This window comes from Watersipora subatra, chromosome 1, assembly GCF_963576615.1.
Source record: "Watersipora subatra chromosome 1, tzWatSuba1.1, whole genome shotgun sequence".
In the NCBI taxonomy this organism is placed as follows: Eukaryota; Metazoa; Bryozoa; class Gymnolaemata; order Cheilostomatida; family Watersiporidae; genus Watersipora; species Watersipora subatra.
The window spans coordinates 30,612,683-30,628,304 of NC_088708.1; the positions used below are offsets into that span (position 1 = coordinate 30,612,683).

Genomic DNA, 15,622 nt, shown 5'->3' on the forward strand with positions numbered 1-15,622 from the left:
TTGCAACCATCTTCTTCTCTGACTCGTTATTATTATCGTTATTGTTATCGTAATGCATATCATTTAGCAGCCGGCCAATAGTTTATCACCTCCATCATTAACCTGATCTTTACTGATACAGAATAGCTCATCATGTATTTGTCTGATCCAAAAATTGCATTTTAATTTGTAATTGATATTCTAATTCGATTTTTAATCGGTATTCTAGTTTTTATTCGAATTAATTCTAATCAATAACAAGTTTTTTTCCCATTTATTGTTTTGTTTTTAGCGTTTTGTTCATAGCCCATAGAAATAGCTCACGGAGGCGTGTTTGTCAATACTTTGGTTACATAGCATTCCATATAAGAACTTATGTAGCCTAAAATCTAACGGTTCATGTTATGGATATTACTCTAGTCTGGCCTTTAATATGCCCTATTTCGTCTAGGAATCGCCACAACTGTTATTAATTAGACAACTGGTTGCGTTAACAAAGATCTTCCCATTAGCGTTAAGATGAAAAAGGAGCGTACTTATGGAATGATTGAAAACTTATTTATAGGTAAGCTTTTGCAATTGGCTAAGCTAACTTGAAAAAAATTTCGAAAATAGTTTTATTTTAAACCACTGAAGTATTGAATTTCATTAGGGAAGTTGTTCACAAATTTCCACAAAATAATTGCTGCCAGAATCATTGTTTCTGTGCATCTATTAAAATCACATCGCTCTTTATCCACCCACTTAATAAGTTGGCTGCTGATTGTAATTAACATACGGACTGTAATTGTCGAATACAAAGAATTATATCAACGAATCACATCGTTTCTTGCACTCAATAGTAAGTCAGTAGTGTCTAGGGGAGCCAATAATTCTCAGTGTAGTCATAAATCAGAAAGCAGGCGCGTCAAGGGAAATCACTCCTAGGTAAGCGTTAACTGTGCATCTATATTGAAATAATGCTTTCTCAAAAATAAATGCAGTAGTTGTAATTTCAAACATTGTATATCACTGTTTTTTCATAAAGCTCATGAGTCGCCACAAATGATTAATAAATGTTTAACACTATGTTATCTGGTGAATTTGTTAGCATAAAGAAGTCGTGCACCTGTAGACCAAGCGTTACATGTCATGCCTCAGGTGCATTTTATTCTCTTTTGCCATTGTTCCTAACCACAGTCTAAGGAATGACTTGTAATCCGCTAGTAGCAGACCTCTGTTTATTTAATTGTTACTGTTAAAAGGAATTAGCACATATAGTACTAAAAAATGTAACGCAATATCAAATTATTGGTGTTGTAGGACAAAGAAGATAACACAGCACTTTCTTTCTAGTCATCATGCCTTTCAAGCCTCCAGTGTTAGAGAAGTGTAAGAACTGTGGAAAGGCTGTATATCAGGCAGAGGAAAGGCTCGCCGGCGGACACAAATGGCATAATTTCTGCTTCAAATGCGGTGAGCAAAATATCAATGTCCTACTTTATTTTTGTCTCATGGTCTAATTTGCTTTGAATAGCATTTACCAGTGATAATAGAGTTGAAGTTTATATACTTTAGTCTGCTAGTTATCTATTTTAAGCAAATTTTAATTTTGAATTTAATTTAATATTTGATATCTTTCTTATAGCATATCAAATACAAAATTGACAAAATATTGCATTTTCAGGTTGTACAACAAATAAAAACTATATATATTTAATCTATATTTATATATTTACAATATAATTATATACAATAATTAATACAAAAGACAACCATTTTCTTAAACAAACATTAACATATTTTATTAATCAATTTATCACTTTATACATTACATTTTTGCTACAAGCAAAGAATTTGTACCCAATCACTGAAGACATAATCAGTGTTGAAGGAGTGGCAACAGAAATAAATTATACCCTGAATATCACTTTGATTAAAATACTATACTGCAGTTGTCCTTAGCCTATGTCCAATCTAACCCAGGAGCTCAGTTTTTGGGTTTTACATTTTATTTCATTAACTTAGAGGATTTATTTATTTCTACCTACAAAAGGTTTGATAGGTGAGCATACAGACACTTTCTGAGTTAATATCTCCGACAAGGTTAAGAGCCACAACTTTATTTGTGTATTTAAAACCGTTTTCCCAAATTAATAAACCCAGCAGTTATTTAATTGAGAAGTTCAGAAGCCATCATAAATTGGCATGATGTGCTGCCTCTGAATGAATCACTCACTACACATCACGCTGCCACGCTACATATGCTCAAGCATTGCCAAATGTCATTAGGATGAAGAGGTCTGTGAGAGAAATCCTGCTATATGGGATTCCTGAGTCGATGGCTGCTCGTTACTCTCAGTGTTATGAATTAGCATGGTTAAACATCCGCTCTTTTCATTTCATCTACCGGTAGACTTCTTCTGTCTGTCTAATCAAAGCTCGCCAGCCTGTTCAACTCTAGTGCAAGCAGTTTTAGTATATATCTATCCATCTGACACAGAATTATGTTACTGTTGGCAGTCCCTCACAGGTCGAGTATGACATCTACTTACAAGCAAAATCTGTAAATGGGTAAGTCCACTGTCAAACAAACAGTGACTTGGTGGTTTTTGGTGGGAATATTTGAGCCTGGAGATGAACAACCTTGATGACGTGGCCGGTTGAAGTGAACAAGCACTGATTTTTATTAAGCATTCATCCGCCTTGCAGTTTTCTGACATGTGTTCACAGACCTACATGGTTGGCAAAGAGAGCAACTGATGATGGGATGCCCTTCCTGTCACCAGCAGTAGCCTCACTGGGGATTGAACCCCCCCCCCTGTTGTTCACGGGTCAAGCACTCTAGACCACCAGGTTACGGCTGCTGTATGTTGACATTTACAATGTAAGAAATTGGAATACATAAAAACTCTCTGGAAATTTTTTAGCACCTGTACATACATCTCAATAAAGATGCATTTTTTGGCATTTTTGTACTTTTGCACTTAGTTCTAGAAAACTTATTTATAAAATATTCTGTATTATTTGCCGGCTGCTCAAGTTTTCTAGTATATGCCTCTCTCTGAAAATGTGCATTCATCTTTATTTTTGACATTTTTATATCTTCGCACTTTGTTTTAGAAAACTTCTTCAGAATATTTTGTATCATTTGCCGGCTGCTCAAATTATTTTAGTATATGCCTTTCTATAAAAATATGCAATTATCTTTATTTTTGTATTTTCGCACTTTGTTTTAGGAAACTTAAAACTTTGTATATTTTTCCTGCTGCTCACTGTCATTCAGTTTATTCTGGCAACATGCAAACAGTTTGCCGCAGCTACTAAATTCATGTAAACACTTCCATAGGGCTGTGTGGAAAGATGCTAGATAACACAACTGCCAACTACTCCACAAAAGAAGAGAAGGTCTACTGCAAGGTCTGCTATGGCAAAAAACTTGGACCTAAAGGATACGGATTTGGTAGTGGAGCCGGTTGTCTCAGCACTGAAACTGGCCGGCAGTTTGGAAACAAAGAAAGTGACATGTCGTAAGTACATGGCATGCAACAGTCTATATCAGGAATAGTACCCAAACAGTCTAGTGTGGGGTGAGCGATCATCCCGTGTGTCAATAAGGCATGACCGCTAAGGTGTCTGAATGGTGATGGTGGTAGAGTGTAAGTTTATCATACTGAATGTTGAGAGATCTAGTCCTGCTTGTTACAATTGTCTATCCCAAACTCCAAACTATCAGATGTTAGTTTGAGATGCTGTGTAACAGTCTGGTGGCATTAATGTAATATATTAATTCAACAGTGTGTTTGTTGAAAATGAAGAGTTTTCTATAGAACTATATATTTTAATATTAATTTAACAATTTTCAATAATTAAAATTTTATATATATTCTATAGTATTTTATAGAATACTCTTCATCTTCATCAACATTACAACAAATCAATATTTACAATTACTATGATATGATCTACCATTTGTCACCATAGGCTTAGACTACTATCAGTAAAGACTATTGACACTACCAATGATGTCTATAACTATTTATAGGATATGTTGAGTATAGCTCTGAAGATATGCTGCGATTAATTTCGCTAATGCTGACAGCTGGGTACAGAATGTTGAAATTGCTAGCAAAAGCTGAGCAAATATATATTGTAGGAACAAACCAACCTATCAGCATGTGGGGGCGTCGACAGCTACTGAGGAAGAGTCCTAAATCATATGCTTAAGGATTTGTTAAGATAACAATCTACCTGCTGGAAGACTCGCATGAGATGTAACTATGGGTCCGTTTTTGTGACAATGCATGTTACTAATTGTTTTTTGCTTTTGTAAGACTACAATAGAAACCGATTACTGTACATTCTAACAAATATACTACTGCTATTACTGTCTTTATCATATTTCTTACCGGCATGTAGTCGCACTGACATAAACCTTTCAAAAAGGTACACATGCCTTTCTGTAAGGCCAAGTGGACATGTTTAAATCATGACCTTACAGAAGGTGCATGACTTGGACTGTTTTTCATAAAGTCCAAAACATAAAACAGTTTGGTAACAAATGGTCTCCCACTGAGTTCTTATTTTGTAAAATGTTGAAACTGGTGAGTTTCATATTATACTAATACTGTAATAAGCCCAGCATAGCCTGGAATTTTTTCCATTTTCAACCAGTTAGCCGGCAGTATGCTTGTAGATTTTTAATACAAATTGTTTCACTGCTTTCACAACAACAAACCATGAACACTCATTAAGAGCAACTGTCCTTAATGCATACGAAAGTGCATTTTGAGTTCCTCATCAAATAGATTGTGGCGCATTTATATGGCTAATAAAAGTTCCAAGATTGCGTTGTTCGAAGTGGGCCTGCTTTTCCAAATTAAATAAGCTGTAGGAAATGCATGGAGCTCAGACGCCCATCTTATATGTCTCCTCTTTTTAAGATCTGATGGCTTCAAAAAATTCCCTCATCCAAAAACTTTTCAAAGCCGTGGAACAGCACTCTTATTATCTTAAAGTTTATTCTGCAGTGTCAGAAGTCAATCGACTAGCATAAGGAATATATTGTTAGTCTACCAAACTGAATGACATGAGTTTGATTCTCGCATAAAGCAACGTTTTTCAATGCACTTTCATTACCACCAGCATCATTTCTTCAGTGTGACAATTACAAGCAAGGTTACAATATCGGAGTTATATAAGTATACTAGGTGAATACCCAGCGTTGCACAATTAAATGCATTTACCAGACTAACGTGTTTGTCTATTTCTGTGTCTGTTATAAACATAATTAAGTTTATGCCATACATGCTTAATATCTATAGCATTTTGGAGAAGTCTGGGCACATATTTTTCTCTTAGTAATACTTTTCTTTTAGTAAACTAGTTCAAGCGTGCTAAATGGAGCGTGATGCGTGAGTATTTTAACAAAACATCATTAAAGATTGTGAGGTGTAATAAGTATGTACACAATTAATCCATTGTATGGCAAGTAGGGCGTGTGGTGTAGTGGGTAGCATGCCTTGCTGCAGAACTGGTGTTTCCGAGTTCAATTTGAGTACGAAGTGGTTTTTTCATGACTTGATTGCTTTCACTAGACACATGTGTGACAGACAACAGACAAACACTGAGATTTATATACATGTACATGTATATATAGAAAATGGATGGTTAAATATAGAAAGATTGCTATAATTATGCACACAGGAAATAGGAATGTATAGAAACAGAACCAAAAAAAACATAGACGCCTGATTGCCACAGTCACTTTATATATGGCATAGATTTAACATCTTTAGAGATATTCTATAGAGTTAATCACTTTTTTTATTTCCCACCGATGTGTCAGGTTTTTTATCAGGTGAGCATTGCTTCCTTTTACTGGTGTCGCCAGCAGATGTTGAACTCTGTTGCACTTTTCTTACCTTGAGTTGTTGAATGTCTCTGAGTATATAATAGTTCTGCATTAGGAAGTTTACCTACAAACAGCCATTAACAACTCTTAAAGCCAATTGGGAGTTCATGTATTGCTATACAGCAGCTAAGTATCGACCGCACAGTCATTTTTAAACTGAAACATTTGAGCATGAAGATTTGAACATTTGATTCAATGAGCCACATGCCCATTAGATAAGATCAAGTAATTTGATCGATTATTGAACATGAAAAAACGAGCTACAATATTTTATTCTTTTTTTCAGTCCCTGATCCCATTTATTTATTGAATTGTTTATTGTGTTTATTATTTATAATAAATCATTATTTTTTCCACAAGATGCGAGAACTATCCCAGTTTTTATTACTATGGTTTGCAACTTCGCACCCTCTGACATCAGCTGAATGAAGAGTCAGCCAATGATTGAATTTGCATTTAGTCATCAACTTGTTGAATGAGGAGCAAACTAAGAGTTGTTTACTCTCTACATATTTTGTCTAAAGACCTCGTAATGCTCTTCTATCAAATATAACCTGTCCTGTATCTGTAATAACACTGATTCAAGACCCCCCAATTCATCAATCACCTACAGAGCCACTTTAGCAAACACAACTGCTGTAAAGCCAAGGCTGCTACCTCATTGATCCTTGTATGTCAACATCATTTGATTTTATTCTTGAGTGCGATACACGCAAACTTCTGTTAATGCTATTAAACATGCACGACAAGTATTTTACATCATCAGTTTGAGAACGAGAGAAAACAGTGGTCAGGATACTTACTATAATAACAAGGCAGTTGAGGAGAAGAGGAGCTGAGAGGATGGTTGATATGAAAAAGCCTTTCGTGTCAAAATACTGGTGGTTAGAAAAATATCTACAAAGAAATGCACAAAACATGGAAATATTTGGTTTGATACAAGAATAACAGGCTTTACTATAATAAGAGCCGTGTCCATCTGCCTGTCCGGGGCCAAGTTTAGAGCGTTAGGAAAAATATTACTTTGCACAGGAATCAAACCCAGGGCATCAGATTAAAAGCAAGCGCTCTACCACTACACCACTAAGTCTCCTCACTGCTTTACTAGATAATCATTCACATACTGATTATTCATGACGATCTCTCACAGTGCACAGGACTGTGTCTTTATTGGGACTTTATGGGACTAATAACTTTATTACTATTATTTTGATCTAGTGCACTCGCGTGTACTAGATCAAAATAATAGTAATAAAGTTCACTGTATTTTGATCACACTGTGAGAGAAAAACAGAATACATTCAGGCTTCTGTTTATCTCTTTAATCTGTTTATTAGCCAGTTATAACAAGTTATATTTTATTATAACAAGTTATATTTTATTATAACCAGGTATAATAAGTGATCATAACAATAGTTGGTCAGCATAAATCATAAAACAACAGAAAAAGGTTAGAGTTCCTACCTCCAATGCTCAGCTGCAAGTTCATTTAAGGTCTCACTCATGTAGACAATGCTCACTGTAAAAAGCCAGAAGCACCTGATATTAGCTCTTAGACTGGTTTCATATATGCAGGACCCAGGGCAGCTAACATAACATCTTAAGAAAGCAATGACTGTTTGTATGCAAGCTAAAGTTATTTAGTTCAAACCCGGAGTTAATAATAGCAATATCATTGAGCTTGGATTTGTCCTTTCTATTAATTAATTTTATACGGAGAAAGACAACTTCGGTGATTCAAAGCAGTGAACAGACTAATTATTATTTACACTATCGAATGACAAATTGCTAAAAATTTATCATACTGAGACATTGACCTGTTATAAGAGAGATTAAAAATACCACTAGAAATTAAAACACAATTGAGCCGTTATGAAAATTTGTAAGATGCTTTTCAAAATCAGTTTAGAAAATAAGTTGCTGATGATGGTGGAAAAGTCGTTTTCTATTTATGAATATCTAAGGAAGGCGTTTTAAAAGTATACACTCACACATGAGTAGACCAAGAACAGACTGGACAGCGAGGATATTCCTCAACTTCATTATGAGGAAGAAAAGCACAAGATGGAAGGTGAGCAGAGCCACTAGCCAGGGTTCCTTCCAGTCCACCTGCAGCAACACCATAACACTTACTGCCAAATCAAGAAAATAGAATTTTTGAAAATTTCACGTAAAGGTAGGTAATATCTAGCTTTCTCATTCAATCGACTTGAAGGACAGAGTTTTCTACCAGTTTCTGATTGTGGGTTTTTGTAATAGTGACATTAATTGAGACAGATAGAGAAATGGGTGCATTCATTGTATATGCTATGCCAGTGCTCGGTGTGTACATACATATCCAGTTTCAAAGATATTTGAAAGTTTATTGAAAGGTTTATTGGTCTGTACAAATAATTTTGAAATTTAAACAAAAATTTACCAATTTTGATCAGCGCGATGAGTAACAAGTCATTGACAGATTGACCTTCTGCTGAAAAATATTTTCCACAGATCTGCCTAAGAGAATGTCCTGACGACAGTTGAATTCATTTGCTAGAGGCACATCAAAGGCAACCACCTCGGTGAATAACTGATGTGCACTACACAACTTTACTATTATTAGTATGGTTTACTAAACAATAGCAACTTGCTACTTATTTAAACTGCACAATGATTGGCTCCCACGAGGAATTCTGTCGCTTTAATTGGCTAGTGCTGTAATTTTTCCTATTGGTTACCCATTTTACCCCGCAGTTACCATAATTCTGTGCAAACCTGAATAAAACAAAATGCTTTGAGTGTTAAAATTATGTGAGCTTGAAAATTAAATAAAGATGTTATTCAGAGTAAATTATTTTAATATGAACTAACTAGAGTTCTAACTATTTTAAAGAAACCATGAAATGAGAACTTTACAAATTTTAAACAGTAATAACTTTTACACATTAGAATTTATGTCAAAACCAATTGCAGACTCGCTTCCCTCAATCTGCCTTTGGATGCAGTGGCTTATTCAAATGCTGGTGAATCTGTACTTCTACTGATGACTGTGCCATACTTCATATAACCGAATATGGAATGTTTTCATTTTGAGTCATTATTGTATTGTTTAAACGAGTCTGATAAAAACAAAAAATTCAAATGATGTTAAACTTCGCTGAGTTTTGAACTAATGCAATAGCAATATAATATTGCTTGTATTGATAAACAGCAGCGCATAATGGACTTAAGTTCCGCAGCAGTGCTTATCCAAAATAATTACATGGATTAGCAACATACTAATAAATAATCATTATATTAGTGATGAGTGAAATTAATGATAAATTTTATAATTTTATTTACATTAGCAATAAGATGTGTTTTCATGACAAATAATAAGCTACCTTAGGTCCTCAAAAGCCTCAAACAACAAAAACAATGCAGTAATAATGGATTGCCATAGCAATAAATTTTAGGTTAGATAGTGGATAGTCAGCTGATCAACTATAAAAACAAGACTTTGGATTTATCACTGACCCGTGTTACTGCTCATACGCAAGTGTGCCAAATGATTCCGAATTGTTTCATGAGGAAGTAACTCTTGATTAAAGTAAGGTTGTCTGCCCTATTATCATTTGTGAAAATGTGTAGGCTACCGCTGTCAAACGACCCTCTATGTCTGGATGTACAATAGCAAATTTGTCATTAGACAATATTGTGAATAGCCAAAACAGCCTGTTTATCAGAGTAGCTAGCAGATGATAAAAAATCAATCTGTATATATAGATCTGAGTGTTTGTGGGTCTGTTTGTCGTGTGTCCAGTTATAGCAATAAAGTTATAGGAACGACAAAACCGCTTCACACTGGAATTTAACTTGGAATCACCAGTTTTGCACACAGGCGTGCTTACCATGACACCGCGCAGCCACCTCGCCATACGATGGAATAATTGTAGATATACTTATTACACCCACTAACCTTTAATGACGAACGAGATTGCTAGTGTACTAGAAAAAAAATATATGCTCCGACTTTTTCAAAATTATATTAATATAATATATTAATATAATTTTGAAAAAGTAAAAATCAATCATAGACAGCAGCAGAGGTGCTATTATTTTATTTTTTTGTTTATATTATATTATTATATTATTTTCATGTTGTTTTGATAATATTTTTATAAAATTTAACTTACTTTAACTTAAACTTAATTTACCTGACAAACAGGTAACATTCATCTCAAATTGTCTCCCCTGGCTCAGAGGCCCTGAATCGCGTACCCAAAAGGCGCTAACTCATTCATCTCCGTAAAAGTTCTGTGAGTGAATTGGGTGATTATTCCAACACTGATACATTTGCATCATTGTTATGCTGAAAATCATCAGTTCAATGTGCAACACAATTTAATAATAGCTCCTTTACTGTGTATTAATGTGTTCTTTTCCAATGACACAACATGTGACCTTGACCCCCTGTTTCATGTATTCGAGTTCATATGACGTCATTGGGACCCGTTTCATATCGTTCGCCATGTTCTCTTCCCTATAGATCGCAATATTCATAAAAATGTCATGTCTGTAGCGTGTGGTTGCTATGACCTTTCAAAACGTCAACAAAGTATACTGTTTAAAATTCAATCCATCAACTTTAAAGACAAATTTCTCAGTTTGTTGCGTCGACCATATTGACATACACCTTCTTCGATAAAAACCTGTATCTCAGGTTAAATTGCTTCGATTTCAAATCCGAAAACAGCTTTGAAAAGCTGAGAAGTTTCTCTGATACTTCAGGCTAAAAAACAATTTTGTGATCTCACCTCATTTGTATTGAAAATGACACGACCTGTCACATATGTATATGGGCGTGTCCATAAATAATAATTAGACATTTAGAGTTATTTGATGCCAACTACACATGCACATTTGCTTCCATTATAAAATTCTTTGAATTAATTGATGCATTATTTTCTTGGCTTTCAGATAATATAAAATTTACTGTTTCAAAATAGTAGTTCCGGAGCTATGAAGTGCAACTTGCATAAATGATGGGACATTTTGGCACATATAGCACCCACAGAAATAAACAAGCTTCATTTAAAAGTTAGAATGGTAAATGTTGCATATATGTTGACAAAAAATAATTTTCTGTGCAAAAAATTCTTTTATTACTTGTGCAATGCCGGGCATTCATCTAGTAGTATACATATGAACAGCAAATACAATTGTTTATGAAAGCACATCTGACAAATGAAATTGGACTGTATAAGCCTCTTGGAAAATGTTCATGTAAACTACTACATGCAAGAGCAATTATTACAGCTTACTTTCATAGATAGTAGAGACTAGATAGTCTAAGTTGATTGTTAGACTCCAAGTTTCCATAAAGAAATGCATGTGTAATGAGACAAGAAACACCAATCATACTAAATAACACCCCAAAAACATCTATATAGAGATGTCAACAAACTGACAAGAAATGGTCCTTACAAGTTTTAAGTAGCCCATGAAGCTGAGCTGTTGAGGATTAGACGTCTCATATTCTTTTGGAATTCCCAACTCATCAAAGATGTCACCTAAACCAAACTGGTCCATACTTCCTTTGGCTGTAAATGTTATCAACGTTGTTGCATACAAATACATTTAAGGTTGATCATTGGTAACCGTTGTAGCAAATAGAACTGCCTAGGTGATTGCCAAACACATCAGTTGATGCAGGTATTTATTGTCTTCAACTCACATCTGAGACTAGAGTCTTATGCAATAACTATACATGAATGTCTATTAGAAAATGTTGATCGTTAGAAATCAGTTAAATTTTTGGCCCAGTTACACTGGACTTACCATATATTCTCGCATATAAGCTGACCCTAAAAATCGTAACACCCCGAATGCACTTATCACAGCAGAAGGTAGCAGATGAGAACTAATGAAAATGATTACCAGTATTGTCAAGTTTTACTTTTATTAATGGCAGTAAAAAGTTTTCAGCTGTACTACCAGCATTATTAATGCAAATAAACTGCATGTTAAATTGTATGTGATGAGCATGAACCCTCGAGTGTTCACGCATATTACCAACCAATCGCAGACTGCTATTGCTGTCAAAGCAAACTATTATCAACCAAGCGCAGCTTGTAAGTCCTTGCTAATGGTAATTACACAAAGGCAAGTTGCAGTGAGGCATGGTTTAGTAGCTAAATTGTGATGCATGGTTAATAACTTCAAAGTGTATTCCTGGAAAACGCAATATTCAGAAAGGATTTTAAGGCTCAACAAAATCTCAGCAGATTAATAAATCACGACTATTTATAGTCGTGATTGTTTTTTTTTCTTACCAAATTGAGTCTGAGATGGGAAGGATTTATATGACTAAATACAACGGCAAAATGGGAGTTTTCCAAATTTTGATACCCTTCCTGGTGCCGATGCTACCCTTTGTTGGACTCTAACAGTCAGCTTAATGATTGACGTTCAAACATTCTAATCTCTAAGTCACAGCTGATACTTTAAAGTCTAAGCTTACAGATGACAAACAAGACATACAACCGATTCCACATGAAAACTCAAAGAATATGAGAGAACAGAATTTCACTGTTCTTGTACTTTGTAAATGGATTTTCAACAAACCTATCGTCAACTTGACACATTTTTAAGATAACAGCTATTAATTACTACATGACAACAAAAAATTTCCCTACAGGCGGGACTTGAATTGTTTCACTACGGTAGAAATTTCTTATTGTTAGCGACATCACAAGAGTTACAAGACATGCCAAACTATGAGTTACCACATCTTTATAAGGTCATATTGCCCGGAGTGTCTTTCATTTAAAAAAAATACACATTGAAGCATTATCCCTTGCTTATTCTTCTGCATTAGTGTAACATAGGCCAACAAAAAACATTCTCTTGAATCTCAGAGCAGTTCCTAGTGGTATTCAGTCAGTAGCTTCTCTCTCATACCAAAATAGCCCTTCATAACCAAAAACCTTCCCTGGAATTTTTCAACGTAGATTTCTGTCTAGCTTTGCATATTCTACAGGTTTCATTAGGCAAACACATTGGTTTGCCTTAACATTAGTTTGCCGTATCAATGTATACCATGAGAAATGTGCAAGAACAGTTAACAGGGTAGTCTACAAAATGGTTCAGTTGCCTGTGTGCCATTTTCATACAAAAAAGATCACATTGGTTAAATTGCTCTAAATGCTAATAAAAGCTGTTTTTGCAGCACTTTGATACTAATCATTTTAAAAAAAGCATTATAAATAACAAAGCACCACGATTATAACTAAAGATAGGGCATCTGATAGTGTCTATTATAGATATAAGAGATGTGTTAGATAAATATTTATTCTAACATTGCGCATGTTTGGTTCTCCACACCTATTTTTAGCTAATTTATTCAATGTATATTGTTTGACCATTCATGTTTATGAAACTCGATATAGGTATCATTACCGATATTTTATATTCTTATAATACTTGTTTATATAAGAGCTGAAAATTTATAATTCATTTAGTCAGCCCTTGTAACTACTGGTGGTGCTTATATATAAAATTTCTAAATTTTGTAACTAGCATCTGGTTGATAACTACCCTACCTAATATAATAATATGCTTGGCTTGCTACTCACAAGCCATGGCATAGGAGGGCAACTTATAGGGTTAGTTATAGTTTTTAAACAACAAAAGATTTAGTGAGTTCTGTCACTCTGGAGAGCATCCATTTGGTATAAAAGAATAAATCATAACCAAAACAAGCATTACGAAAAAATGAACAAACCTTGTGGAATAATTTGATGCTGCAAATAGCAATATTCGTTCAGAGCCTACCAACAAACAAGTATACTTTTCTTAGCCTTTTTTCTCATTGTTATCTCAACAAATCCCAATATTGGTAAAGTTGGTGCTTTCTCACTCTTAACACATCCCTTAGGCATTCCTAAAAGACTAGTTCATTTGTAGGTAAACTACCACTCCAAAATTTTCAATGTATATGAGTTGTATCGAATCCAAGACAATCAGGCCCAATATTTAATAGATGTTAGCTAGGATTAAATTTGGTTCAATGCGACTGAACATAAATACAGTTCAAATAAACTTGGTTTGGATGCAATGCAATTTACAACATAAAATAGGTGAGCAAGTCGGTCGGATTTGTATTCAGTAAAATGCCGCTGGATTCACATTTGGTCAAAGACAACAGAACTTAGATTGAATCAAGCCTGTGCTCAGTTAAGGTTTACTAGGTCTGCATTCATTCAGACTAATTTGGCTGAACCTATCTCTGGTCCATGTCAGATGAGGGCGTGTTTGATCAAAATCAACAGGGCCTACTACTGGTTAAAACAGAGTAGTAAAAAAAGATATTAATAAAGAGGGTCAGCACAATAAACTTTACGAATTTGGCAACAATTGTGGCAAAAAGCTATGAAAAGATAATGCCAAAAAGCTGCCCGATATGAGCGGTGCTTATCACAACAGAGCAACTATTTGTATCAGAACATTTGCTGGTTAGCATAGCATTTTTTCACTGATTGACTGGCAAGTTTTTAAAAATTGTTTCATTACAACCCAGGGGTGGGACAGTCTTTAAAGCAGTCACCATGTGAACACCTAGGTTTGGAATTGGACCCATAGCTCATTGTCCTAGAGTTTTAACGACCCATAGCCCACCAACCATTATTTCACAATTAACCCTTTTTGTGTTAAATATTTTCTAGTCACCATAACACAGTTTTACACCCTTATCACTACATTTACAGAAGAGGCTACATAGATGAGCCCCTACGGGCTTGCTAGTAAAAGGTGAGTAGAAATACACAAATAAGATTTTCTTTACGCCATGCGCAATTAGCCAAATCAGTTCCGTAAACATAAATCTATGCCCTTTTTAATACGGGCGGTATTTGTTTTCACACAAAGGTCCTTAGTGTGTTTCCGCTATCACCCTGTCACATACCGCCGTCAATGTTGGTAGTAGCGGTGAAAATTTAATATCTCTATTTAAATTGATTACCACAGTTAGCTATTATGGATTACATAATTCATTATAATCAAGTTCTATATTCTAACAAGCCTTACCAACAGACCCATACTACATTTATGTATCTAGTTTACTGAAATATACCCATAGCAAGTTGACCATACCATGATGACTAGGATAATATACCCCTTAGAACGTGAAACTTGCTGTGCCATGGTGCCTGTTTTAGAGACTGTCCCACCCCTGGGCATTACAATAACAAGTTGCTATAATTTATTGGAGTTTTGGAGTGTCTGCCATAATGAAGGATGATTGTATCTATCACATTTGATTACCAGTGCCGTGGTTAGAAATTCATGCAAGCAATATTTTTCATTTCCTAATAAAATAGCAGTTGCTTTTAGCTCTCTCCTATTGGCTACAAGCCTACAGCATTTTGTATTATACAAAGTGCGCTCTGTTATGTTCACAAAACAATTACGAAATAGTGAGCTCTAAGATGAGAGTTGTCTTCTTTCTCCTTTTAGTACACGTATTTGGCTTTGGCGAAAGCTGGTTTTATATTACATACATGCATTATGAGTGAGTTTAGAGAAAATGTCAAATTCTTAATGATCTGTTTCTTTTAAACATGGTTTAATAAAATAAGGTATCGATGAACCTCTGAACGCAATAATACCCTAGTCGTTCTGAACTGCTGAAACGTACACAAAGGATAACAGAGCTTATTGATTCTAACGACTTTGTTTAGGTCGATGTGTATTATAAATCACTTAAATTAAAGTTAATATATATATATATAT

The 15,622-nt window shown here is 34.8% G+C and overlaps 2 protein-coding genes across 2 annotated transcripts; one reads left to right on the plus strand and one right to left on the minus strand.

The window, feature by feature from the left end:
• Positions 1 to 808: 808 nt before the first annotated feature.
• On the plus strand, positions 809 to 4,350 carry LOC137408698 (muscle LIM protein 1-like). Its single transcript, XM_068095276.1, has 4 exons — positions 809 to 906; positions 1,282 to 1,434; positions 3,308 to 3,488; positions 4,115 to 4,350. Exons 2-4 carry the CDS (start codon positions 1,320 to 1,322, stop codon positions 4,170 to 4,172), a joined length of 354 nt encoding a protein of 117 aa, XP_067951377.1. The 5' UTR covers positions 809 to 906; positions 1,282 to 1,319; the 3' UTR covers positions 4,173 to 4,350.
• A 1,094-nt stretch (positions 4,351 to 5,444) lies between these two features.
• LOC137410660 (transmembrane protein 18-like) lies at positions 5,445 to 11,437 on the minus strand. The gene is made up of 5 exons (XM_068096122.1): positions 11,318 to 11,437; positions 7,864 to 7,981; positions 7,337 to 7,391; positions 6,676 to 6,769; positions 5,445 to 5,936 (listed from the first exon to the last, which is right to left on the minus strand). Exons 1-5 carry the CDS (start codon positions 11,420 to 11,422, stop codon positions 5,772 to 5,774), a joined length of 537 nt encoding a protein of 178 aa, XP_067952223.1. The 5' UTR covers positions 11,423 to 11,437; the 3' UTR covers positions 5,445 to 5,771.
• Between the last annotated feature and the right edge of the window lie 4,185 nt (positions 11,438 to 15,622).

Excerpts from the sequence above, each read along its gene's own strand:
- LOC137410660 (XM_068096122.1), bottom strand. The coding sequence starts at position 11,422 with ATGGACCAGTTTGGTTTAGGTGACATCTTTGATGAGTTGGGAATTCCA. Across the intron at positions 7,392-7,863 it reads TGTTCTTGGTCTACTCATGT|TGAGCATTGTCTACATGAGT; the intron begins GTGAGTGTATAC and ends GGCTTTTTACAG. Across the intron at positions 5,937-6,675 it reads TCAACTGCCTTGTTATTATA|GTAAACTTCCTAATGCAGAA; the intron begins GTAAGTATCCTG and ends GGCTGTTTGTAG.
- LOC137408698 (XM_068095276.1), top strand. The coding sequence starts at position 1,320 with ATGCCTTTCAAGCCTCCAGTGTTAGAGAAGTGTAAGAACTGTGGAAAG. Across the intron at positions 1,435-3,307 it reads TAATTTCTGCTTCAAATGCG|GGCTGTGTGGAAAGATGCTA; the intron begins GTGAGCAAAATA and ends ACACTTCCATAG. Across the intron at positions 3,489-4,114 it reads AACAAAGAAAGTGACATGTC|GAACAAACCAACCTATCAGC; the intron begins GTAAGTACATGG and ends TATATATTGTAG.